At 40.1% G+C, this 27,326-nt stretch overlaps 1 protein-coding gene and 1 pseudogene across 4 annotated transcripts in view; one reads left to right on the top strand and one right to left on the bottom strand.

The window, feature by feature from the left end:
- NXPE3 (neurexophilin and PC-esterase domain family member 3) overlaps positions 1-27,326 on the top strand; it is a 54,190-nt gene that overhangs the window by 4,836 nt on the left and 22,028 nt on the right. For 2 of the 4 annotated variants that reach the window (XM_081572374.1, XM_081572371.1), the window contains exon 2: positions 4,461-4,631. In XM_081572374.1, coding sequence (XP_081428500.1) covers positions 4,539-4,631 — 93 coding nt within the window. In that variant the 5' untranslated portion in view covers positions 4,461-4,538. Of the gene's footprint in view, positions 1-397; positions 580-4,460; positions 4,632-27,326 lie in introns of all 4 variants that reach the window. The other 2 variants (XM_081572372.1, XM_081572373.1) reach the window with 2 other exon arrangements.
- LOC145528688 (ubiquitin-ribosomal protein eS31 fusion protein pseudogene) lies at positions 23,140-23,607 on the bottom strand (annotated as a pseudogene).

Raw genomic sequence — 27,326 nt, 5'->3', positions numbered from 1 at the left:
CAGTCCTGGGTGTTCATTGGAAGGACTGATGTTGAAGCTGAAACTCCGATACTTTGGCCACCTGATGGGAAGAGCTGACTCACTTGAAAAGACCCTGATGCTGGGAAAGATTGAGGGCAAGAGGAGAAGGGGACAACAGAGGATGAGATAGCTGGATGGCATCACTGACTCGATGGACATGGGTTTGGGTGGACTCAGGGAGCTGGTGATGGACAGGGAGGCCTGGCGTGCTGCAATTCATGGGGTCGCAAAGAGTCGGACACAACTGAGTGACTGAAGTGAACTGAACTTTGTACATCTCTTGCTTTAAAATTGTATTCTTGATTTCAAATATATTTTCCTTTACTTCATTTTCAGTATCTTTAACCTGTGTTTCATGTACTTATCTCTGTTGCAGCGGGAAGAATGGTATAAAAATGAAAACATCAACATGTGCTTCAAATGTGACAAGAAAAGAATAAGGGCTATCATGATTGTTTGAGTTCAGACTTTACACTGGAAGGAAAGTAAACCCCAATTTCTTAGTTTCAATAAGTAGCTCTTCTTGGGAACTGGAAATTTCAAAAAAAAAAAAAAAAGGTAAATTAAATTATATATTTTTATTTTGGATTTGATCTTGGAAACTTTTTAGAGTCATTCCTATCTAGCACTATTGTTCTTACTCAAGTCTAAGGCAATTTGAGATACCAAATAATATTTTCCTGCTCTCTTTGCAAATAGATTTCTTGTTACAATGCCTAGGTTTTATATTTGTAGGAAAACTACAAAAATCTGTTAGAGATTTCTTTTTTCACTTTGGAATCTTTCATTTTAAGTTTGTTTTCTTGTATCTGATTTAATGCCTTATTTCTCCTTATGGCTTCTTTTTAATTATTACTTTTAGAAACCAGCTTGATTCTTTATATTTGTGATTTATATTTCCTGGTGGAGATGAAGGAGAAAAACAAAACCTGCCCAAAGATGACAACTAGCAACATTTTAGTATATGTCTTTTTAAAGAGATATCTGGCTAGTACACCTCAGGCTATATCTACTTAGGTGTACAGATGGATTTTTCAGTCTCAGCATTCCACCTACTTGTAGCAGGAAGTAGGTCGTTTCCTGGCATGACCCTCCATGAGAATTTTCATCAGAAGTCCCTGCCTGTGAGGGGCTTCTTGCATATTTGCATTGCTGCCTATAAGGCCTTTTGTTCCTTTATCTCTGAGGTCTGCAGGCCTCACCATCCTTCTGCACCATTGCTGTGTTGCTTCTGACCAGCTTGAGCCATGCTGACATCCTCTGGACTCCTGGCCTTCGTGCAGCACATAGACCACGGCTGCGGTGGTACAGCTGAGCTTCTGTGCAGTATCATCTTTGGTCTTCTCTCTCTGGCCATCAGGGAAACGTATGGTTCTTATGGCCAACTCTTTGAGAAGGGTTTCTGCAGAGGAGCTGTTGGGGCCCTGGTGACAGAGTTATTTCCTTTATTTCACAATCATTTCCTTCCTAGAATTTGCGGGCATTTCAGAGTGGGTAGGTAGCTGGGTCTTGGAGAGGGGCCGGTGTTGGGGGCCCATGAAATGGTTAAGTGCAGTCTTTCACATTACCTGGCATCTCTGTGGAGGTGGCCAGGAGTGGGAGATTTATTTCTCTTTAATTTAGGAGGGAAATACCTTTTACCTAATATGAGTGTGAGCTTTGCCAGGAGGATTTCTGGCACTTAGTATAATGTGCAATACAGAGTTGGTGTTTCGTTGCTCAGTTGTGTCCGACTCTTTGTGACCTCATGGCCTGTAGCCACCAGGTTCCTCTGTCCATGGGATTTCCCAGGCAAGAAAACTTGGAGTGGGTTGCCATTTCCTTCTTTAGGGGATCTTCCTGACCCATGGATCAAACCCGTGACTCCTGCATTGGCAGGTGGATTCTTTACCACTGAGCTACCAGGGAAGCCCCAGGCCTCCATAATTATTCATTGTGTGGATTGTTGAATCAACATATATCATGCAAAGAGCTGAGTACTGGGAAGTATGGTACATTGTTATCCTTAAGTTGCTTTTCTTTGATATATAGTTTTGTTGTTTTTTTTTTTAAATATAGTCTTTATTGGTATAGTGTAGTTGGGGAGACTAGAAATACATACAAATATAGAGATCAGCTGAGAAGTGGAAAAAGTAAGTGCTGTGGGAATTCTGAGGATGGAAAGCATATTGGAATAGCTTAGCCTCATTTCCTTTATGATGTTGGGGTGAGGAAGGGTTGTTGTCTGTCCTTGTGGTGTGGGAATGGGAACAGATTAGAACAGAGGAGTAGGGGAGTGAGGGAAGAGGGGCTTGCCAGGTCCAACACAAAAGAGGGGAGTGTTGGTGCAGCTGAAATATCCTGAGGCCCTCTGCACTGGATTATGCACCCTCTTCACCTTGACCTCTCTACCCTGCTTTCCATGGAAATCGTCGCTGGGAACAAAAGACTAGCATCTTCACTGCTTACCTATATCATAATGACAACTGGGGAGAGCATTTTAAAAATGATTACGTGGAAGAACAGTTAGGAGCAGCCTACTCTCAAGTCCTCTGCCTTCAGCAGGTGTGATGAAGGATTAGGGTGACCTGTTACTCTTCACGCTTAGCTTTCATCTCCTGCATCTTTAGGGCGGGTATCTTTCCTCTTGTGCCTTGTTACTCAACTGAGGGGGCATCAGGGCTGCCTGTGGGGTAGGGGAGCCAGAAACCCAAAGGGTGTTTGCTGTCTCTTGCCATACAGAGGAATGGCATTCCTGTTTTCCAGAGGTTATCAGAATGGTTTGCACCTAATCCCAGAACTCCTTATAAAATCACAGGTTTTCCTCTTGTTGTTTAGTCATTAAGTCATGTCCAACTATTTGCAACCTCATGAACTGTAGCCTGCTAGGCTCCTCTGTCTATGGGATTTCCCAGACAAGAACGCTGGAGTGGGTTGCCATTTCCTTCTCCAGGGGATCTTCCCAACCCAGGGATTGAACCCAGGTCTCCTGCATTAGCAGGCATATTCTTTACCACTGAGCCACGAGGGAAGCCCATAATTACTCTTGTAATGTAATAAAATTTAAACTGTAAGGGAAGGGGAGTGATTTTATTTATTTAGACCTCTTTAGAAAATTAACACGTGAATTTTGTAATTTCTAGAAATCTGAAGATGTTCTTCTTTGCTCTCTTAAAAGTTAAAACGTAAATAGGAAGCAGGAGAAACATCTCTATTTACATGAAAACCTGGAGCTGGGTTTGAGTAAACTGTCCAGATGTGGAGCAGTTCCTACTGTGCTCTGGCTCTTTGCTTTCTCTTACGACTCTGGGCCTTGGATAAGGTTAAGGAAGAGGAAATAGAGTGTCTTTCCTTTTACTCCACCCTAAGCTGTCGTAACTGGTGATCTGTTTGCTCATCTTTCCTCTTTGAAGGAGTCCTTTGGAGAAAAATGTGCTTTTTAAATCCACACGAGTTGCTCTTCTAAACAGAGAACTCTTAATGAAACTAAAGAGAAAAGAAGCAGATCAAACTGAAAGCTTATCTGCAGCTCAGAAAAGCAAAGACATGAGTTTTTTTATTTTTTATTGAAGGGATAATTGTTTTACAGAATTTTGTTGTTTTCTGTAAAACCTCAACATGAATCAGCCATAGGGATACACATATCCCCTTCCTTTTGAATCTCCCTCCCATCTCCCACCCCATTCCACCCCTCTAGGTTGATACAGAGGCCCTGTTTGAGTTTCCTGAGCAATACAGCAAATTCCTGTTGGCTACCTAATTTACATATGGTAATGTAAGTTTCCATGTTACTCTTTCCATACATCTCACCCTCTTCTCCCCTCTCCCCATGTCCATAAGTCTGTTCTCTATGTCTGTTTCTCCACTGTTGCCCTGTAAATAAATTGTTCAATACCATTTTTCTAGATTCCGTATATATGCATTAGGATATGATATTTATCTTTCTCTCTTACTTACTTCACTCTGTATAATAGGTTCTAGATTCATCCACCTCATTAGAACTGACTCAAATGCATTCCTTTTTATGGCTGAGTAGTATTCCATTGTGTGTATGTATCACGACTACTTCATCCATTCATCTGTCAATGGACATCTAGGTTGCTTCCATGTTCTAGCTATTGTAAATAGTGCTGCAGTGAACAATGGGATACATGTGTCTTTTTCAATTTTGGTTTCCTCAGGGTGTAAGCCTAGGAGTGGGGTTGCTGGGTCATATGGTGGTTTTATTCCAAGTTTTTTAAGGAATCTCCATATTGTCTTCCATAGTGGCTGTATCAATTTACATTCCCACCATCAGTGCAAGAGCGTTCCCTTTTCTCCACACCCTCTCCAGCATTTATTGTTTGTAGACTTTTTGATGAGGGCCATTCTGACTGGTGTGAGGTGATATCTCATTGTAGTTTTGATTTGCATTTCTCTAATAATGAGCGATGTTGAGCATCTTTTCATGTGTTTGTTAGCCATCTGCAAAGACATGGAGTTTTGAGGAGTGAAAGAAGCCATGGGTCGGCCATGGGTGATCAAGACACAGCCAGACAATGTGGATCAACTTCTTCAAACTACGGCTTTTCTGCTGTCTGCTTGCAGTGTTGATGGTGGTGGTGCTGATCGTCAATGTTACTCAGGTAGAGGTGAGTCCTCAGCATGCTTCTTCATAACTAAGGGAACCACATCAGGGGACTTGGGGCTAATGAGTCTGGAAAATATTGATGATCGGGAAACTAATCCTGGTCACAGTTCTTGTTTTCATTTATTCAGTAAGTATTTGAGTGCCTTCAATGGTTATATACTGTGCTAGTCACCAAGGGTACAGTGATTTCTTCACTATGGAGCTCATATTCTAAATGTGCATAGGAGAAAATATGAGTTATAAGTAAGCATAAAATATAATAATAAATGATAATTAGAAATTGTGAGAAGTACCATAGAGAAAAGAAAGTGGGTTACTGTGTTGTTGTTCAGTTGCACAGTCGTGTCCCACTCTTTGTGACCCCATGGACCGCAGCATGCCAGGCTTCTCTGTCCTTCAGCATCTCCCAGAGCTTGCTTAAACTCATGTCCATTGAGTCATTGATGCCATCCAACCATCTCATCCTCTGTCATCCCCTTCTCCTCCTGCCTTCAATCTTTCCCAGCATCAAGGTCTTTTCTAATGAGTCGGCTCTTCACATCAGGTGGCCAAAGTATTGGAGTTTCAGCTTCAGCATCAGTCCTTCCAATGAATATTCAGGATTGATTTCCTTTAGGATGGACTGGTTGGATCTCCTTGCAGTCCAAGGGACTCTCAGTAGCCTTCTCCAACACTACAGTTCAGTAGATTTAGAGTGATGAAAGAAACCCTTTCAAGGAGAGGAACTTTCATCTGACTCCTGGCAAAAAACTGAAGGAGATTTTCAGGGGAGGGAGTTCATGATGATGTTTTAAAGACTGTGTGTGGCTCTCAAGGTGGAGACCACATATTATGGAACCCTTACAGTGCCTGGTGCTGAGAAGGTATTTAGTAATAGTCCCCTTTCCCTTCTCTGCTAAAAATTCTCTTCATAAACTCACATATCACTGAAATTTAAGGAGTATTTCCTATCTAAAATGATGCTGTTCTTTTAATTTTGTTGGCTTGTGGTACTTCTCAGGTGACAGGTCCAAGTTAATTATGGTATCTCTTTACTCTTTGGATTTCGCTGTGGACTGACTGTTTGTCCAACATCCCAGCCCTGTGGGAGTTCAAGTTACTGTTCTCTTTTATCCCTTCAGGTGTTTCTTTCCCCAGCCTCCAGGAGTTTGCTTACACACATATGCTCTTTAGTACTCTGCTGAATACTTGTTTAGGACTCTCTGCAGATCTCCTGAGTTCCCTCTGTGTGTAGCTCTCTTCTCCTGTTACTGTCCTATGGATTCTAATCAGCTTTAAGACTCTCAGCTCCATCTCCTCAATTTAGGGGGTTCACCAGGCTCCTGCTGGGTTCTGTCCTGCTGTGGCCTGGAGATGCTCTCAAGGCTGTCAGCAGAGGGCAAACATTCACAGGAATCATTTCCTGTATTTCCCATCTTTCAGGTTGTCAGCAAAGGGCAATCAATCATAGGAATCATTTCCTTTATTTCCCATCTTTCAGGCATTATTTCTTTTGTTATCTAACATGCTGTGTCTGGAGAACCACTGTTTCAGGTGGAAGAGTAAATCTCACCATTTCTCACTCTTGGTTGCAAGCAGAAGTCCGGGAGGCTTGAAACTGAAGGGAAAGACTTAATAGAGAAGCCAGAGAGAAGGTTTAATGGACCAAGGGGAGCTGGAGAGGATGGGACCTAGAGCACAGACAGAGCACATAATGATGTAGGATGAGGGATACATTTCATAGTGTGTGTTCTTGTTATCATTTTATTATTAGTTATGTAGGGGGAGGTGTGCTCCTTCCTCTGACATAAGAGCGAAAATTGTCATAATGGGTGGCAATGTGGATACATCTACTGCTGGAAGGTAAGACATTGAGGGAGTTCTTGTCTAGAAGGGAGGTGGAAGGTGGGAGGAAGGTGGTGCCCAGAAGACTGGTACAGATGGGCTTGAAAGAATGGGAGTGGGGGATAGAGCTTGATCCTGCAGGATGATAGAGGGACAGTGACTTTCAAGATCACATGTGTGCGTGGTGCTTATCTGCATTGGTTTTGTGAGGGTGTGTATTTTACTGCATTCAACAGCCTGGGTGTAAGAATAGAGAAGATGGTTGTGTATGTCTAGGAGGTCTAGGATGACTAGGAGGTAGGAAAAGGGAGAAAGAGAGACTTGAGAGGGTAAGCCATTCATTCGTGGGTGCTCAGGCCTGTCTGACTCTTTGCGACCTCATGGACTGCAACCTGCCAGGCTTCTCTGTCCATGGAATTTTCCAGGCAAGAATACTGAAATGGGTTGCCATTTCCTACTCCATGGGTAATCCATAGTCCACATCATTAATGTGATTGCAGTCAGGAAGGAATATTAGGAATTATTGTTAGAAACCCTCTTAATAGTCCTGCTGTGGTTCTTAGAAACTTCAGGAGAATGTCCACTAACAGCTCCAACTGTCTGCATGAACACAAATCAAACAATAATGGAGAAGGGAGGTGGCAAGTATGAAATGATGTAGGACAGTTTTGATATTAAAAATTACATAAACAGATCTTTTAGTGGAGTGTGGTGAAACACTTTGCCTTGTCTAAAGATGTCATCTTGTCCAGGCTGAGAATATTGTCATGACTTTTAAACCATTCAGTTTATTACTGTGACATTAATAGTTAAAGAAGCCTGGGGTGTGGGGTGGGGAGTGAGAAAGACTTGAACCATGACCGTCTGCCATCCCTTAATCCCTGGTCCATCCTAGGCTTCTGATCGTGACGGTACTCTGCTTGCAATTAGAGTATCTGAGCATTTGCTAAAAAGTTCAATTTTAATTAAAAATATCACATAAGAAAATTAGCCATTATGGTGATGAGGGGAGAAAAAGCATTTTCAAATGTGCCACATTCAGAGCTGGTTAAGATAAATGAAACAAACAAATACTGAATGCAGCAAATAATCTTTCCATTGGTAACAGGTCTCCTTCATGTTTTTGTTTCCGCATCTCACTCTCAAGTTAGTTTTCTTTATATTGTATATGTGGAGTGTTTTGCAATTTAAGAAAGAAATATTGTCACAACTATTACATTTTTACTTAGTTTTCCAACATAAAATGTGATTAGATACTTTAAACTTTCAACTTCTGAAACATTAATAAATATTTATTGAATGAAAGTTGAATATATTAAAAATAATTCATGGGGGTTTTAAAAAATGCAAATCCTAAGACTTCTTGTCTGCTCCATGTCAGGTGTATCACAACACAATCCCCACATTTCCTAAGATTTGGTCAAATTCAGTTATATAAGTAAAGGAACAAATAAAATCCACAAACAAGCAAAACACCTCTAGTTAGGTGATTGTGAATAGAACAACTACTATAGTAAATTCACAGATTTATGAATTTCTAAAAGTCTCTGAATGTCATGTTGGTATAAATGGTAGGCTGAATAAGTCCCCCAAGATGTCAGTGTTTGAATTTCCAGAACCTATGAATATGTTATCTAATAAAAGGGACTTTGCAGACAAATTGAAGTTAAGGATCTTGAGGTAGGGATATTATTCAGGATTATTTGGGTGGGCCCAATATAATGATGTGGGTCTTTATAAGAGAGTGGCAGAAATGTAGATATGATATGATAGGTAGATATGATAATCTACCTGGATATTAGATATTAGAGTGGATATTAGAGTGATGTAGGTAGAAACCATCCTCTCATATCATATATGAGAAGGAAGTGTATATTTCGATATTTAGCAGAAGGTTGTAGGGAGAATTCCTTGTTATTTTTCTGATAAACTCTTACTGAGCATTGCCTATATTTATTTGTCTTTTCCTTGTTTATTGATATTTTAAATATATATGTGTTCCGATTATGAAAACAATACCACTGTTTTAGGGCTTTTGGCTGCAAGTGAAGAAAGCTGATTCAACCTGGCTTTAATATTAAAGAATAATATTCATTTAGAGTAGAAGTCAGGAGGTAGGTTGGACATAGTTTGGGCTCCATTTCTCTGTAAGTCTCTCAGCTGTGCCCTCCTTCATGCATTATCTGTGGCATCCACTTCCATGGTTGGATTTCACGCTGCTGCACAGCAGTGGGTAGTTGCTTCCTTACACGTGTCCAGCTTGAGATACAAGTTTTTTCATTGGCAAGTAAAATCAGAGAGCTGTTCCCAGATCACTGGTGATGTCTGGATTTGGGTGCATGCATCCCTCAGAATCCTCCAGCAGCTTTTCATAGAATACAGCTGGGTCACAGGCCCATTCCTGAATCAGTCACTTGGGATTATCCTTTGAACAGTCAGGCCCGCCCCTGAACTGACAGGTCAGTAAATAGCAGTGAAACGAATGTGGGACAGGCAAGCATAGGGTTCACTCCAGTCCACACCTTACAGTGGCTCCAGGAATGACTGCTGGTGTTTCTTCTGGGCTCTGAATTTTAAAATATGGCAAACCTTGAAGTTGTCCTTGTCACTGACCTAAAATAGAGTTATCATTTAGGAAAATTAAGCAGATTGACCTTTTCACATTCTTTTGTATTCATTCATTCATTTTGGCTACACTGGGTCATAGTTGAAGCTTGAGGGATCTTCAGTCTTTATTGTGGCATGTGTTATCTTTAGTTGCAGTTTGTGGGATCTAGTTCCCCAACGAAGGATTGAATCTGCCCCCCCCCCCAACTCCCTGCGTTGGGAGCTTGGAATCTTAGCCCCTGGACCACTAGAGAAATCCCTCTTTTTAAGTAAAATCCAGGTGACTTGGGCTTCCCTGGTGGCTCAGACAGTAAGGAATCTGCCTGCAATGCAGGATACCCACCCAGGTGTGATCCCTGGGTCAGGAAGATCCCCTGGAGAAGGAAATGGCAACCCATTCCAGTATTCTTGCTTCGAGAATCCTATGGACAGAGGAGCCTGGCAGGCTACAGTCCATGAGGTGACAAAAGTTGGACACGACTGAGTGACTAAGACTTTCACATTTCAGGTGAGTGGCACCAAGTGTATAGTGATTCTTGGACTGGGCTGCATGGGTCAGTTTTCTGGTCTTGAATTGGTAGCTTGTGGCTCCCCGAGGAACAAGAGTGACTGCGGGAGAGGAAAAGAGGGAAAACAAAGGAGAAGGAGGCATGTTGTGAGCACATAGCACATGGTTTAGTCCTTAGTGTTTTGTCATAGCCTCACAAGAACTAAAAAGGAGAAGGAGGCTGGAATATTTCCTAAAAGGTAATCAAAAGGTAAGGGAGCTTTTTCTGTTTTTAAAAAGTTGAGATATAATTGGCAGATGAATAGATAAGAAAGCTGTGGTACATATACACAATGGAATATTACTCAGCTATTAAAAAGAATGCATTTGAATTAGTTCTAATGAGGTGGATGAAACTGGAGCCTATTATACAGAGTGAAGTAAGTCAGAAGGAAAAACACCAATACAGTATATTAAAGCATATATCTGGAATTTAGAAAGATTGTAATGATGACCCTATATGCGAGACAGCAAAAGAGACACAGATGTAAAGAACAGACTTTTGGACTCTGTGGGAGAAGGCGAGGGTGAGATGGTTTGAGAGAATAGCACTGAAACATGTGTATTATCTTATGTGAAACAGATCACCAGTCCAGGTTCGATGCATGAGACAGGGTGCTCGGGGCTGGTGCACTGGGATGACCTTGAGGGATGGGATGGGGAGGGAGGTGGGAGGGGGCTTCAGGATGGGGAACACATGTACACCCATGGCTGATTCATGTCAATGTATGGCAGAAAACACTACAATATTGTAATTAGCCTCCAATTAAAATAAATAATTTTAAAAAAAAGAATAAAAGACCTGCAATTAAAAAAAATTAAGATATAATTTACATATAATGTTGTATAAGTTTAAGGTGTGCAATGTGTTGATTTGATACATTTGTATATTGCAATATGATTACCTCTACAGTGTTAGCTAGCGCTTCTTTCATGTCACTTAATTACCATTTCTTTTATGGTGAGAACAGTTAAGATCTTGTCTCTTAGCAGCTTTGAAGTTTATTAGATAAACTTACTTATAGTGATACAGTAATAACAGTTTTGTTGACTATCATTGCTATGCTGTGCCTTCCATCTCCAGGATTTATTTATATACCCGTTGCAAGTTTGTACCCTTAAACAGTATCTCCCCAATTTCCCCATTCCCTAGCTTCTGGTAGTCACCATTCTATTCTATGTTTTTATGAGTTCAGCTTTTATTAAAAACACTTGATTCCATTCCCCCCTGCCTGTCCACCTCCGGCCACACTGCCTTACAGGATCTTACTTCCCCAAGCAGAAATCAAACCCAGATTTCTGTTTAGAAAATCACTGAGGGCCGAATGGGCATTCTTTTATAGATTATAATATTTTTTCCTCTGGCTGCTTTTTTAGAATTTTCTTTTTATACTTGTTTTTTGACAGTTTCACCATAATGTATCTTGGAGAAGATCTTTTTGCATAGAGATAATAGGATGATCTATTAGATTTTTGAATTTGGTTGTCCAAGTATATCCCTAGGTTTGGGAAGTTCTCAACTATTTCTTTAAATAATCTATTTAATAATCTATTAACCAAACTATTTCTTTAAATAATCTCTCTGCCTCCTTTTCCCTCTCTCAAACCATGATTATTCTAATATGTGTACACATGGTGGCATCCTATAGGACATGTAGGCTTTCTATGCTCTTTTTCATTCCTTTTTCTCTTGTGTTCTCCTCTGATTGGGCTATTTCCGAGTTGCTGTTGTCTAGCTCCCTTATTCAGTCTTCCATTTGATCTCTTCTGTTATAGATGCTCTTTATTGCATTTTTCATTTTATTCATTGAATTTTTCAGCGCCAGAATTTCCATTTGCTTCTTCTTTATGATTTCTTTCTCTGTAAATTTCTGATTTTATTCATGTATTTTTTTTTATTTGTCTTTGTTGTAATATAGCTCACTGAGTTTCCCTGAACAGCTATTTTAAATTCTTTTATTTATTTATTCTTGGGTGTGCTGGTCTTCGTTGCTGTAAGAGCTTTTCTGTAGTTGGGGAGAGTGGGGCCACTTTTTAGTTGTGGTGCATGAGCTTCTCATTGCAGGGACTTCTGTTGTTGTGGAGCACCGGCTCTTGGCATGCAGATTTCAGTAGTTGTAGCTCCTGGGCTCAGAAGTTGTGGTGCATGGGCTTAGTTGCCCTGTGGCATGTGGGATCTTACCAGATAAGGGATCAAACCTGTGTCTCCCGAATTGGCAGGCAGACTCCACTGAGGCACCAGGGAAGCCCAGCTATTTTGAATTCTTTATCAAAGGCTAAATTCTGTGCCTTTGAGCATGGTTATTGGAGGATGATTGTTACCTTTTTGTGATGACATGTTTCCTTGATTCCTTACGTTCCTTGTACATTTGCATTGCTGCTTTCACACTTGAAGTAGCAGACACCTCCTCCTGTCTTACTGGTTCCCTTCAGATGGAGTAAAATGTTCATCAGTCCTGTTTTAGCTGTGTGTTTTGCTTGTCCTCACATGGGTACACTTGCTTTCCACATCTTGCTTCTTGTGACACAATTCTTAAGCTTTCTTAAGACCCACCAGGCTAGCCGCTGTTAACCTTTTGTTTTCCAGAAAGAGGCAGTATAGCTTAAGTTTGTGTTTCTCTCTTGCCCAGGGAAACTGGTCTGTTTTTCTGATAGTGTTCTGTTTAGCAAAGTCTCACTTGCTGCCTCATTTGGCAGCATACACAAGGAGCTACTGGCTCCAGAGTGTGCGGAGGTGTGGGTTTAGCACACAGGGCATTGGGGGTGCCCGTGGGCTCTGTTGCAAGATTGTTGGGTGAGGCATTAGGCTTGTTGGCGGACTTCCTCCCAAAGTCCTTAGCACCCTTAGCAGGAACTGTGTCCCTTCAGTGCCCTTTGATGTTCTTATCTGCCTCTTTCCTGAACCCCTCCGTCCCTGGGGTCATGGAGGTCCCCCTTTAGTACTCGAGGTGCTGCTGAGTTAAATGGATTTCTCTCACAGCGGGGGTCAGTGGGCACTAACTGGTCACTCTCCTCATCCCTCTTGGATGAGGACGCTGCTGGGTGCTATAGCCTTGGGCTCGTTATCCTGGGGGAGGGGCAATGCTGGCAAAGTTCCTCTTACCCTCTCAGTTTCTTCCAAACTTGTATTTTTTCTTTCTTTCTGGAATTTCTCCTTGGGAAGGCTGAATTTCTACAGATTCTTTCTCATCCATTGGTATTTTCCTGGATCACCACTCTCCAGGTTCTCCCTGACTGTGGCCCAGAGGGACTGGGACAGGTTCACTGGCTGTGCTGACAGCACTGAGGTTTATCTGCCTGTTACTAGATACGCACGTGGGCGAGACTCCGCCTAGGGCCCTGCACATGTGGTGCGGGATCCCACAATTCCCACAGAGGCACTTTTGTTTTTGGGTGGGTGCCACATTTGTTGTTAAAAAGGGGGACAAAAATGGAGGAATGTCTTAGGCCATGTCATGATGCTGATATCAACTCTGCTAAGGAAACATTTTCAAAGTCATTATTATCCTTTCTAATAAACAAATAATACTGTGTATTCTTTTAAAACAAAGGCGCTTAATGAAATTCTTCCAGTTGAGAGTGTCTGCATGTACATGTAGAATGAAAGAGAAAAAGTACAGAATCTAAGAACATCATTAAAAACCCTTTTATATTTTGGGATTATTTTTACCTTGTTTGAGATTATGTTGACCTTGCATAGCATTTTGCAGTGGTTTGGCATAGATGGGGAGCCTGAGGGCTTGTTTAAGTGGTTTGTAATGGGTAATAGGTTGAGAGTAATTTTTGATTTTGTTTTCCTGTTGTTTTCTCTTGCAGTTTAACTTATTGCATAATGTAAGAAGCCGTTTCCTGGGTTAGGTACTAAAAAGGTTCTGCATCCAGTTTCCAATGTGTGTAGGGTACACCAGGCAACTCTTGGACACCAGCAGCATGACCTATAGTTCCAATCAGTTCTGACACTGGAACTGAGCAGGACCCTGTGGGGCCTTCCTGAACAGACCCCTCCACCTCAGGTCCTCTGCCTACTTCTTGTTTGCAGAAAAGTTGTAGTCTTCCAGGCCTTCCCTGAGCCACCAAACTCTGGCCCAAGGATTAATGATTGAAAGGATGTGAACACATAGTGGTAGAAGTAACTGCTGGGCCAGAACTGATAACAGTTTAAACAGTAAGTCAGCCACACGGCAGTCACAGAATTTTTAGTTCCTTCCTGAAATACATGGATAACATGTATAACAATCCGGTACACATTCCTGAGTGTTTTACAGATTGCTTAAAACCCCCACCAAATGGAAGAAGTTAACTATTTGATGACCATGGGCTTACTGGAGCCTGAAGATTGATAATGTTAACCGCTGTGACACCACCCTGCTATCACACCATCAATGAAGCAGAGAATTTTGTATGAGCTGATAACATCCCCTGTGACTCCCTTCCCCCACTTTGCCTTTAAAAATTCTTCCCTGAAATCCATCTGGGAGTTTGGGTGTTTTTGAGTATTAGCTGTCCTGGACTCCTAGTCTGGCGCCTTACAATAAACACTGCATTTTCCTTCCCCACAATCTGACAACAGTAGATTGGCTTTACGTGAGCAGGCGAGCAGGCCCACCATTTGGTTTGGTATCAACACTATCTGAAGATAGCATCAAATCCCACAGGTTAAGGTCTTAGTCCTACAAGACTCCCCCTCCACTCCCTACTTGAGATGCCAGTCACCAGTCTAGGTTGTCACCTGTGCTTCTGAATGACTAGCTATAGATTGGAAATTCCAATGACCCCTGCCTTGGCTTCAGTTAATTTTGCTAGAGCAGGTCACAGAAATCCGAGAAACATTTTTTAAAATTAATTAATTTATTTTAATTGGAGGATAATTTCATTACATTATTATGGTGGTTTTGCCACACATCGACATGAATCACCGACAGGTGCACATGTGTTTCCCCGTCCCGAACCCCCCTCCCACCTTCCTCCCCACCCCACCCCTCTGGGTTGTCCCAGAGCACCAGCTTTGAGTGCCCTGCTTCATGCATCGAACCTGGACCGGTGATCTATTTTACATATGGTGATATACATGTTTCAATGCTATTCTCTCAAATCATCCCACCATCCCCTTCTCCCACATAGTCCAAAAGTCTGTTCTTTACATCTGTGTCTCTTTTGCTGCCTTGCATATAGGATCATTGTTACCATCTTTCTAAATTCCATATATATGCATTAATATACTGTATTGGTGTTTCTCTTTCTGACTGAATTCACTGTGTATAATAGGCTCCAGTTTCATCCACCTCATTAGAACTGACTCAAATGCGTTCTTTTTTTAATAGCTGAGTAATAGTCTACTGGGTATATGTACCACAACATGCTTATCCATTCGTCTGCCAATGGACATCCAGGTTGCTTCCGTGTCCTGGCTATTGTAAACAGTGCTGCAGTGAACACTGGGGTACATGTGTCTCTTTCAGTTGTGATTTCCTCAGTGTGTATGCCCAGCAGTGGGATTGCTGGGTCAAATGGCAGTTCTGTTTCCATTTTTTTAAGGGATCTCCACACTGTTGTCCATAATGGCTATACCAGTTTACATTCCCACCAGAAATGTAAGAGGGTTCCCTTTTCTCCACACTCCCTTCAGCATTTATTGTTTGTAGACTCTTTGATGGTGGCCATTCTGACCAGCATGAGATGATACCTCTTTGTGGTTTTGATTTGCGTTTCTCTAATAATGAGTGATGTTGAGCATCTTTTCATGTGTTTATTAGCCGTCTGTATATCTTCTTTGGAGAAATGTCTGTTTAGTTCTTTGGCCCGCTTTTTGATTGGGTTGTTTGTTTTTCTGGTACTGAGCTGCATGAGCTGCTTGTATATTTTGAAAATTCTTTGCCAGTTGTTTTGTTTGCTATTATTTTTTCCCATTCTGAAGGCTGCCTTTTCGCCTTGCTTATAGTTTCCTTCATTGTGCAAAAAACTTTTAAGTTTAATAAGGTCCCATTTATTTATTTTTGTTTTTATTTCCATTACTCTGGGAGGTGGGTCATAAAGGATCTCGCTGTGATTTATGTCAGAGAGTGTTCTGCCTGTATTTTACTCCAAGAGTTTTATAGTTTCTGGTCTTACATTTAGGTCTTTAATCCATTTTGAGTTTATTTTTGTGTATGGTGCTAGAAAGTGTTCTGGTTTCATTCTTTTACATGTGGTTGACCAGTTTCCAAGAAACATTTTACTCATTTTACTTACAGGATTATTGGTCTATTAAAGTAGATGAGTAGTTACCTAGGACTAGGATGGAAGTATAGGTTTGTGAAAATGTGGATTGACTGCTAATGTGTACAGAGTTTCTTTTGAGGGTATGAAAATACTATAACTGTGGTGATGGCTATACAAATTATGAATATACAAAAATCTCATAAATTGTTCACTTAAATAGGTGAATTGTATAGTATGTGAATCATACCTCAGTTAAACTTAAAAATAGAAGAGAAAAAGATTTCTGGTCTCTTATAAAAAGCTATAATTCAGAAACAGCCAGAGGAAGAGATATACAGGGCAAGGTGTATGGGAAGGGCATAAAGGTGCCATCATGGTCTGAATGTACCATTCTCCTTGAATCTCCAAGTGTTCACCAACCTGGAAGCTCTCAAGGGTTGGAAGCTTTTTTGGGTTTTTATGAAGCTTCATTCCACAGGCATGTTTGATTCATTTGTGACTGATTCAGCTTCCAGCCACACTCCCTTTACTGGAGGTCCAGGGTGGAACTGAAAGTTCCAACCCTCTTATCACAGTCAGTTCTGACAACCAGCCCCCTTCCTGAGAAATTTTCCAAAAGCCACTTCAGTAACATGAGCCCAGTTGTGGTGGAAAGGGGCTTGTTAGGAGTAGCAGGACACACATTTCCCTTTTATGACTAAAGCTGGATCATCGAAAAAGAAAGAGAGTTCCAGAAAAACATTTATTTCTGCTTTATTGACTATGCCAAAGCCTTTGACTGGATCACAATAAACTGTGGAAAATTCTGAAAGAGATGGGAATACCAGACCACCTAACCTGCCTCTTGAGAAACCTGTATGCAGGTCAGGAAGCAACAGTTAGAACTGGATATGGAACAACAGACTGGTTCCAAATAGGAAAAGAAGTACGTCAAGGCTGTATATTGTCACCCTGCTTATTTAACTTATATGCAGAGTACATCATGAGAAACGCTGGGCTGGAGGAAGCAGAAGCCGGAATTGAGATTGCTGGGAGAAATATCAATAACCTCAGACATGCAGTTGACACCACCCTTATGGCAGAAAGTGAAGAGAAACTAAAGAGCCTCTTGATGAAAGTGAAAGAGGAGAGTGAAAAAGTTGGCTTAAAGCTCAACATTCATAAAACTAAGATCATGGCATCTGGTCCCATCACTTCATGGCAGATAGATGGGGAAACAGTAGAAACAGTGGCTGGCTTTATTTTGGGGGGCTCCAAAATCACTGCAGATGGTGATTTCAGCCATGAAATTAAAAGATGCTTACTCCTTGGAAGGAAAGTTATGACCCACCTAGACAGCATATTAAAAAGCAGAGACATTACTTTGTCAACAAAGGTCCATCTAGTCAAGGCTATGGTTTTTCCAGTGGTCATGTATGGATGTGAGAGTTGGACTATAAAGAAAGCTGAGTGCCGAAGAATTGATGCTTTTGAACTGTGGTGTTGGAGAAGACTCTTGAGAGTCCCTTGGACTGCAAGGAGATCCAACCAGTCCATCCTAAGGGAGATCAGTCCTGGGTGTTCATTGGAAGGACTGATGTTGAAGCTGAAACTCCAATACTTTAGCCACCTGATGCAAAGAGCTGACTCATTTGAAAAGACCCTGATGCTGGGAAAGATTGAGGGCAGGAGAAGAAGGGGATGACGGAGGATGAGATGGTTGGATGGCATCACCGACACAATGGACATGGGTTTGGGTGGACTCCGGGAGTTGGTGATGGACAGGGAGGCCTGTCATGCTGTGGTTCATGGGGTCACAAAGAGTCAGACACGACTGAGCAACTGAACTGAACTGAACTGAAAGTGTTTTTAGGAACTGAGGACACAAAACCAAATATTATAGCAAAAGATGTTCCCATTTCTCTTATTAAAATTCTAAAGATTTGGGGAGCTGTGAGCCAGGAACTGTGGATGAAGACCAAATGTATATTCCTTATAAATCACAATATTGGAGGTACATAATTATTTTCCCTGTCCATTTGTTCAAGCACCTTCTATTTATTAGGAAAATAATTAATGAAAAGTATAAAACACTCCAAAGAATAGAGAGTACATAAGTACTTAAATATGTAATTGAAATTCCTCCCCAGTCTTCAGAGTCAGTGTAATTTCTTGGATGTAACTGTTTGTTTGTAATTATGTGAGTGGTTAGCACTGATTACACATTGCATAGTTGTATCTTGATTTGTCAGCTTTACACTGTACCTGCTGACCTTTCCACATCAGGCAGTGCAGCGTGGGTGGTTAAATAAAAACACAGACTGCAGTCAGATTGGTTGGGTTCTAGTCCAGGTTTGCTGTTTATAACCTGTGTGACCTTGGGCAAATTATCAAGCCATTCTTTGCCTCAGTTTCCTTGTCTATCAGATGGCCTAATAATAAGACTTACCTCATGGGATAATTTAAACATTGTATTAAAAGATTTACATGAAGTCTTTAGAAAAGAATGTCTGGCACTTAGGTGCTTAGTAGGTGTTGATTGATGTTGCTGTCCTGTTAAGATAATGAAAGAGGAGGTCTTCTGCTGACTCACACTTTCTGTTACTCTCTAAAATTTGTAAAATATGTTTCTTCTGTGTATTAAATAATGTACTTAGGCCTTTTCTTTCCCGAATAGTGTTAGTTACATCTTAACTTCCTCCTTTAAGTGAGGAAGAAGAGCACTTCTACATTGTGTTACATTTGACTTCTGTTAGCTATCGTATTACTTTTGCATCATCAGGCTTTGTAATCTTTAGTTTTATTGCTCTAACTATAATTAAGAAGAACATACACTCTTTGTGGATTGATTCTTATTCTAAAAAAACTACAGCATTATTCAGTTCAGTTCAGTTCAGTTCGGTCGCTCAGTCGTGTCCGACTCTTTGCGACCCCACAAATCGCAGCACGCCAGGCCTCCCTGTCCATCAACAACTCCCAGAGTTTACCCTAACTCTTTTCCACTGAGTCGGTGATGCCATCCAACCATCTCATCCTCTCTCGTCCCCTTCTCCTCCTGCCCCCAATCCTTCCCAGCATCAGGGTCTTTTCCAATGAGTCAACTCGTCGCATGAGGTGGCCAAAGTATTGGAATTTCAACTTCAACATCAGTCCTTCCAATGAACACCCAGGACTGATCTCCTTTGATCATGTAAATGTTACCCAGTACAGAACATGATCCTTTGAAACCAAACCTTTATCTCTTGATGGAGAATGTCCCAAGCATCAAGGTCAAATGGATCCTTTTTACACAGTACATCAGTTGCTTAATCATGCTGCACTTTAATTTGCTTTATATTTTAACCATGACTTTCTTATGCCTCTTCTTGTTTTTTCTGGAGTGCTAATTGCCTTTTTTTTAAATTTTCCGATTAGAGAAAATTCCACCTTCTATAGCATATCATGAGGATCTTCCTTCATATAATTTGTTGAATCCATTTGCTTCTTCAAGGCATTTCTTTTCCCCCTCAGAGCCCTCTATCTTCCTATTTCAATGTTCACTGATTATTGTCTTGACCTGTTGCCCAGCTGTTGTTCTGAGTTTGCTTTTCATTAAATTCCTGGCTCATGTCTTTCACTTCCTTGGATTTTTCTTTCCAATTTACTGGATTAAATCTTCAAATAATGTTTTTCTGAAAGGGCACATGGGAACTAAGCTTACATGTCTGAAATGGTCTTTATTTTGCCCTCTTGTTTGATTTATATCTGGGTTTAGAACACTGTATTCAAAATCCTTTTCCCTTAGAACCTTACAACTTTGCTTCACTGTCTTCTAGTGTCTTGTGGGGTAAAAGACAAGGCTAATGCCAATCTAATTTTTGTTTTTTTATTTAAAAGTATTTTTTTATTGGTAATGTTGTTCTTGTTTCTGGAAGACAGAAGAACTTTTTTCTTTGCCTCTGAAATTTTACAAGGCTCTTATGTGAGGTCTTTTTTGGGGTATGAAACTTTATTGTTAAACAGGCAGATCTGTTCACTAATAGGAAAACAGTTTAAACATCTGAATTTTAGAGACAGAGTATAAAATTTTGAGATACAAAATATTAGAAAGCCATTGTATTGTACAATATGTAGAGCAAAACGTCACAGTATAAATAACAATTAATGTCCAAACTAGAAAAGGCTGAAGCGCTTTTAAGGTCTTGTCTTCTAAGCAGGAAGGCCAAAGTGAAGATTAAGAACCATTTCTAAGAGTGTATAAATCATGGTCTTCAGGAAGCACTGGAGTTCTATTAAGGTACTTTCATGTATACTTGGGATAAATCCTATTTGGTCGTGATGTATAATTCATTTTGCATATTGTTGGATTTGATTTGTTAATATTTTGTTGATGATTTTGCATCTATGTTTATGAGGGAAATTTGTCTGTAGTTTTCTTGTAGTGTCTTTGTCTAGTTTTTGTGTTAGGGTAACACTGGAAAGACTTAGGAAGTACTCCCTCTGCTTCTGTATTCTGACCGAGACTGTACAGAATGGCTACAATTTCCTTCTTAAATATTTGATGGAATTTGTCAATGAACCCCACCTGGGCCTGGTGGTGTCTGTTTTGAAAGGTCATTAATTATTGATCCAATTTCTTTATTAGAGATTATAGGCCTGTTCCGATGATCTGTTTCTTCTTGCATGAATTTTAGCAGATTGTGTCTTTCAAGGAACTAGTCCCATTTCATCTCAGTTACCAAATTTGTGAGTGTAGAGTTGTTTATAGTATTCCTTGATTATCCTTCTAATGTGTATGGGATCTGTAGTAATGTCTCTTTTTTCATTTCTGATAATAATGATTTGTGTCCTGTCATTTTTCCTTAGCCTTACTTCAGGCTTATCAATTTTATTGATCTTTTCAAGAAATTGGCTTTTGGTCTCATTGCCTTTTCTCTATTGATTACCTGTTTTCAGTTTCATTGATTTCTACTATAATTTGTAATTTCTTTTTTTCTGCTTACTTTGGAGTTGATTTGCTTTTCTAGCTTCCCAAGGTGGATGTTTAAGTGATTGAGCTAATCTTAAGTGATTAGATCTTCATTTCTAATAATGTACATTCAGTGATGTAAATTTCCCTCTAAGGCCTACTTTCACTGCATCCACAAATATTGAAAAGTTGTTTTTTCATTTTATTTTAGTTAAAAAGATTTTAATTTTTTATTTATATTTCTTCTTTGACCCTTGTGTTATTTATAAATGTGTTGTTTAATCTCCGGGTATTTTGGAATTTTCCAGCTATCTTTCTGTTATCAATTCCATCTTTCTTGTTTAATCCCATTGTAGTCTGAAGGCAGGCATTGTATGATTTCTATTCTTTTCAGTTTTTTATAGTATATTTTATAGGCCCAGAATATGATCTATTTTGGTGAATGTTTCATGTGTACTTGAAAAGAATGTGTCTTCTGTTGTTGGATAAGTGGTTTATAGATGTCCATCACATCTAGCTGATGGTGGTGCTGTTGAGTTCAACTAAGTCTTTACTGACTTTCTGCCTATTGGCTCTATCCATTTCTATTTTTCGTTTGTTTTTGTGGTCATGCTGTGTGGCATGTGGGTTCTTAGTTCCCCAACCTGGGGATCGAACCCATGTTCCCTGCAGTGGAAGTTCAGAGTCTTAACCACTGAACCACCAGGAAGTCCCAGATCTATACATTTCTGGTAGTGGGGTATTGAAATCTTTAATTACAACTCTGAATTCATCAATTTTTTTCTTTCAGTTCTGTTAGTGTTAACCCTACATTTTTTTACTTTCTCTTGTTAGGTGCATACATGTTAAAGACTGTTATGTCTTCTTGGAGAATTTACCCTTCTATTATTATGTAAAACACCCTTCTTTTTTTTTTTTAATTTATTTTTTGGTTGCACTGGGTCTTTGTTGCTGTGTGTGAGCTTTCTCTAGTGGTGGTGAGCAGGGCCTGGTCTTCATTTCTGTGTGCAGGCTTCTCACTGGTGGCTTCTTTTGTGGAGCACAGACTCTAGGCATATGACCTTCAAGTAGTAGTGGTACACAGGCTTTAGTTGCTCTGTGGCATGTGGAATCTTCCTGGATCAGGGACTGATCTGCTGCATTGGCAGGCAGATTCTTACCCACTGTATCACCAAGGAAGACCCTGTAATACCCTTGTTTATCTCTGACTTTCCTTGTTCTGAACTCTACTCTGAGGTTAATATAATTATTCTGATCTCTTTTGATTAGTGCTAGCATGGTATATCTTTACCCATCCATTTTCTTTTAATCTATATATGTCTTTATATTTAAAGTAGATTTCTTGTAGGCAACATATAGTTGAGTCTGACAGTCTCTGTGTCCTAATTGATGCATTTAGATCATTGATGTTTAAGGTGATTATTGATATAGTTGGATTAATAGCTGTCATATTTGTTACTGTTTTCTATTCATTGTCCTTGTTATTTGTTCCTATTTTTATCTTCAGCTCTTTTTCTGACTTTTGTGGTTTTAATTTAGCATTGTATAGATTCCATTCTGTCTCCTTTCTTAGTGTGTCAATAACGCTTCTCATTTTACTTTAAGTGGTTGCATTAGAGTTTGCAATATGCACTTATAACTAGTCCAAGTCCACTATCAAATAATACTGTACTGCTTCATGAGTAGTGCAGGTACCTTATTAATAATGAAATATTATTAATTCCTCCCTCCTGTCCCTTGTGTAACTGCTGTCATTCATTTCACTTGTAAATAAGCACACACACACACATATAAGTGTACATGGTCAAATACACTGTTGCTGTTATTATTTTGAACAAAATTGTTATCTGTTACAGTTAAAAATAAGAAAATAGAAGTTTTTTATTTTACCTTCACTTATTCCTTCTCTGATGCTCTTCCCCTCTTCGTGTAGATCTGAGTTTCTGACCTATATAATTTCCTTATCTCTGAAGACCTTCTTTTTACATTTCTTGCTAGACAAGTCTACTGGCAACAGATTCTCTTAATTTTTGTTTGTCTGAGAAAGACTTTCTCTTTCACTTTTGAAGGATAATTTTTCTGGGTACAAAATTCTAGGTTGATGACTTTTCTTTCAATATGTGAAGTATTTCACTCTACCCTCTTCTTGCTTGCATGGTTTCTGACAAGTCAGATGTAATTCTTATATTTGCTTTGGTAAAAGTAAGGTGTTTTTTTTTTCCCTTTTGGTTTCTTTCAAGATATTTTATCTTTGATTTTCTACAGTTTGAATGCAATATGCCTGGATATAGTTATATTTTGTATTTATCCTGCTTTATGTTCTCTGAGCTTCCTGGATTGTTGGTTTGGTAACTGACTTTTTCTTTTTTTAAATGTTAGCTCTTGTCTTTATTAACCAGTATACAATTACTCATCTTCTGGTTTGTTGAAACAGTAGATCAGACAACATTTGCCACAATAATGTCTGTCAAAATGACTGGCCATAAAAACTCCAGCACCACATTCATCTGAGGGACATTCCCTGCGAAGGTGACTGATTTTGCCATTCTCATCCACCTTATAGTACTTCAGAACAGCCAGCTTAACCTTCTTTCTCTTATGCTTGTTCTTCTTATGAGTGGTGTAAGACTTCTTCCTTTTCTTAGCACCACTACAAAGTTTCAACACAAGATGAAGAGTGGGCTGCTTTTCAGTGTTGTAGTCAGACAAAGTACATCCATCTTCCAGTTGCTTGCCAGCAAAGATCAGTCTTTGCTGGTCAGGAGAAATTCCTTCCTTATCCTGGATCTTGGCCTTTACATTTTCTATTGTATCCGAGGGCTCGACCTCGATAGTGATGGTCTCCACTGTTAGGGTCTTCATGAAAATCTGCATCTTGGCCGCGTTTCCACCACAGATAGTGGATACGAAAGGGTGTCTGACTTTAATTTGGGGAAATTTTCAGTCATTATTATTGCAAATATTTCTTCTGTTATATTTTTCTGATCCTTCTGATATTCCTATTTGGTGTATCCCACAGCTCTTGAATATTCTGTTCTCATTTAAAAATTTTTTTTCTCTTTGCTTTTTAGTTTTGGAAGTTCCTATTGACATTTCTTCAAACTCAGAGATTCTCTCCTTAGCTGTGTCCATTCTGCTAGTGAGCCTTTCAAAGACATTCTTCATTTCTGTTACTGTGATTTTACTATCTTGATTTCTTTCTTTTCTTTTGTTTTCAGTATGTCCTTTTCTTTCTTTCTTTCTTTTTCTTTCTTTTTTTTTAATTGAGGGGAGGGCCTTGCTGTGTGTCTTCTTGAATCTTAGTTCCCCAACTAGGGATTGAACCAGGGCCTTCAGCAGTGAAAGTGTGGAGTCATAACCATTGGACATCCAGGTAATCCCCTTGAATTTCTTTTAATTTCTATTTTTCAAAAGTTTTCTATTTACAACAAAATTGAGAGGAAGTGTTTTATATCTAGATCAGCCTATCAATGACCACTGTTGTGACTGAACTGGCCCTTGTGGCTCTTATGATTGCAGGATGCCCTCAGCATTAACCATCAGGAAACTGTGGGGAAAAAAAGAGGAAGGTGTATTACTTTTAGGTCCTAGAGGATACATGGCAGGCCTGGGGCCACACACCTAGGTCGTGGTAGAGAAAGAGAGAGCATGGGCCTGAGGTTGTTATTGGGCTCAGGGGTGGGCGCATAGAGTTTCATGGGTTTATTCTTTATTGGTGAACTTAAAACATGAATAGGAATTTAAAGCATGGGAAGAGAAAAGCAAGTGGCCCCAAGGGTCATTTGTCTCAGTCACCCAAGATCCCTAAAACAAAGAAGGCTTGGGGGCAGGGGGAGAGCTTGGCTCTTTATATCTCGTCATGTGAATGTCTTGACAATCAAAATTGAAGTCAGACACTTGCATTACAAAAAAGAAAATACAACTCTTGGGGCTTACACTGCAGGAAGATTACAGGTACTTCCCGTACACCCTGTCTTTATGTATGCATGGCCTCCCCTATTATTATCATCACTTACTGGAATGGCACTTCATTTTTAATTTTAACCAAGGGTGAACCTACACTGACACATCATAATCACCCAAGGTCCATAGTTTACTTTAGGATTCACCCTTCAGTTCAGTTCAGTCGCTCAGTCGTGTCTAATGCTGCAACCCCATGGATTGCAGCACGCCAGGCCTCCCTGTCCATCGCCAACTCCTGGAGCTTACTCAAACTCCTGTCCACTGAGTCGGTGATGCCATCCAACCATCTCATCCTCTGTCATCCCCTTCTCTTCCTGCCTTCAATCTTTCCCAGCATCAGAGTCTTTTCAAATGAGTTACTTCTACGAATCAGGTGGCCAAAGTATTGGAGTTTCAGCTTCAGCATCAGTCCTTCCAATGAATATTCAGGACTGATTTCCTTTAGGATGGACTGGGTGGACATCCTTGCAGTCTTCTCCAAGAAGAGTCTTCTCCAACACCACAGTTCAAAACCATCAATTCTTTGGCGCTCAGTTTTCTTTATAGTCCAACTCTCACATCCATACGTGACTACTGGAAAAACCATAGTTTTGACTAGGTGGACCTTTGTTGACAAAGTAATGTCTCTGCTGTTTAATATGCTGTCTAGGTCGGTCATAGCTTTTCTTCCAAGGAGCAAGCATCTTTTAATTTCATGGCTACAGTCACCATCTGCAGTGATTTTGAGCCCCCCAAAGAAAAGTCTGTCACTGTTTCCATTGCTTCCCCATCTATTTCCCATGAAGCGATGGGACCAGATGCCATGATCTTACTTTTCTGAATGTTGAGCTTTAAGCCAACATTTTCACTCTCCTCTTTCACTTTCATCAAGAGGCTCTTTAGTTCTTCTTTGCTTTCTGCCATAAGGGTGGTGTCATCTGCATATCTGAGGTTATTGATATTTCTCCCAGCAATCTTGATTCCAGCTTGTGCTTCCTCCAGCCCAGCGTTTCTCATGATGTACTCTGCATATAAGTTAAACAAGCAAGGTGACGATATACAGCCTTAACGTACTCCTTTCCCAATTTGTAACCAGGCTGTTCCATGTCCAGTTCTAACTGTTGCTTCCTGACCTGCATATAGGTTTCTCAGGAGGCAGGTCAGGTGGTCTGGTATTCCCATCTCTTGAAGAATTTTCCACAGTTTGTTGTGATCCACACAGTCAAATGCTTTGGTATAGTCAATAAAGTAGAAGTAGATGTTTTTCTGCAACTCTCTTGCTTTTTCGATGATCCAGCAGATGTTGGCAATTTGATCTCTGGTTCCTCTGCCGTTTCTAAATCCAGCATGAACATCTGGAAGTTCATAGTTTACGTACTGTTTAAGCCTGGCTTGGAGAATTTTGAGCATTACTTTACTAGCGTGTGAGATGAGTGCAATTGTGTGGTAGTTTGAGCATTCTTTGGCATTGCCTTTCTTTGGGATTGGAATGAAAACTGAGCTTTTCCAGTCATGTGGCCACAGCTAAGTTTTCCAAATTTGCTGGCATAATGAGTGCTGCACTTTCACAGCATCATCTTTTAGGATTTGAAAGAGCTCAACTGGAATTCCATCACCTCCACTAGCTTTGTTCATAGTGGTGGTTCCTAAGGCCCACTTGACTTTGCATTCCAGGATGTCTGGCTCTAGGTGAGTAATCACACCATCATGATTATCTGGGTCATGAAGATCTTTTTTGTATAGTTCTTCTGTGTATTCTTGCCACCTCTTCTTAATATCTTCTGGATTCACTCTTCGTGTTATACATTCTCTCAGTTTGGACAAATGTATAAGAATGTCTGCCAATCATTATAATTTCAGCTAGAGTATTTTTCCTTACTTAAAAATCCTCTCTGCTCTGTCTGGCTTTTTTTTTTTTTTTTTTGATTCCTTCTTGGAATTTTCACCTCTTTCTTTACATTGCCCATTATTTCTTGCACATTGTTTGTTTTTTTCCATTAGAGCCCCTTAGCATATTAACCATAGTTGTTTCAAATTCATGGTCTGATTATTCCAACATTCTTGCCATTTTTTAGTCTAGTTCTGATGCTTGATCTGTGTTTTCAAACTGTGTTTTTTCCTTTTAGTATGTCTTGTAATTTTTTGCTGAAAGCTGGACATGAGGTACTGCCTAAAAGGAACTCCAGTAAATAGACTTTTCATGATGTGGAGATGAAATGTGGGGGAGGTGAAGCATCTTATAATCCTGTGATCCTCAGTGCTTTAATGAGTCTGTGAACTTCAGAGCTGCTTCTTAGTCTCACCACCTCCCCCACAACTGTTAAATTGGGCGGAATGTTTAGAATGGACTGGTGTTGGGTGTGTCCTTTACTTCAGTTTGGTTAGGGTCTGATAAAACCCCAGCAGGTTAGGCTCTGGTAAAATAATTTTTCTTGAGGGCAGGCCTTGTTAAAAAAAAGAATAGAATACTCTGACATCCAGTAGAGCCCATCCGCAGTGTCACTTTCTGTGGTTTCAGTTACCCCTGGTTAACCGTGATCTGAAAATATTAAATGGAAAAATTCCAGAAATAACTTACCCATTTGAAATTGTGCATTGTCCTAAGTTGCATGATAAGCTGTTGTGCCATCCTGCTCTCTCCCACCCAGGAT

Source organism: Giraffa tippelskirchi, chromosome 2 (assembly GCF_054371585.1).
Source record: "Giraffa tippelskirchi isolate mGirTip1 chromosome 2, T2T-mGirTip1v1.2.pri, whole genome shotgun sequence".
Taxonomy (NCBI): Eukaryota; Metazoa; Chordata; class Mammalia; order Artiodactyla; family Giraffidae; genus Giraffa; species Giraffa tippelskirchi.
This window is presented reverse-complemented; position numbering and strand designations above follow the sequence as displayed.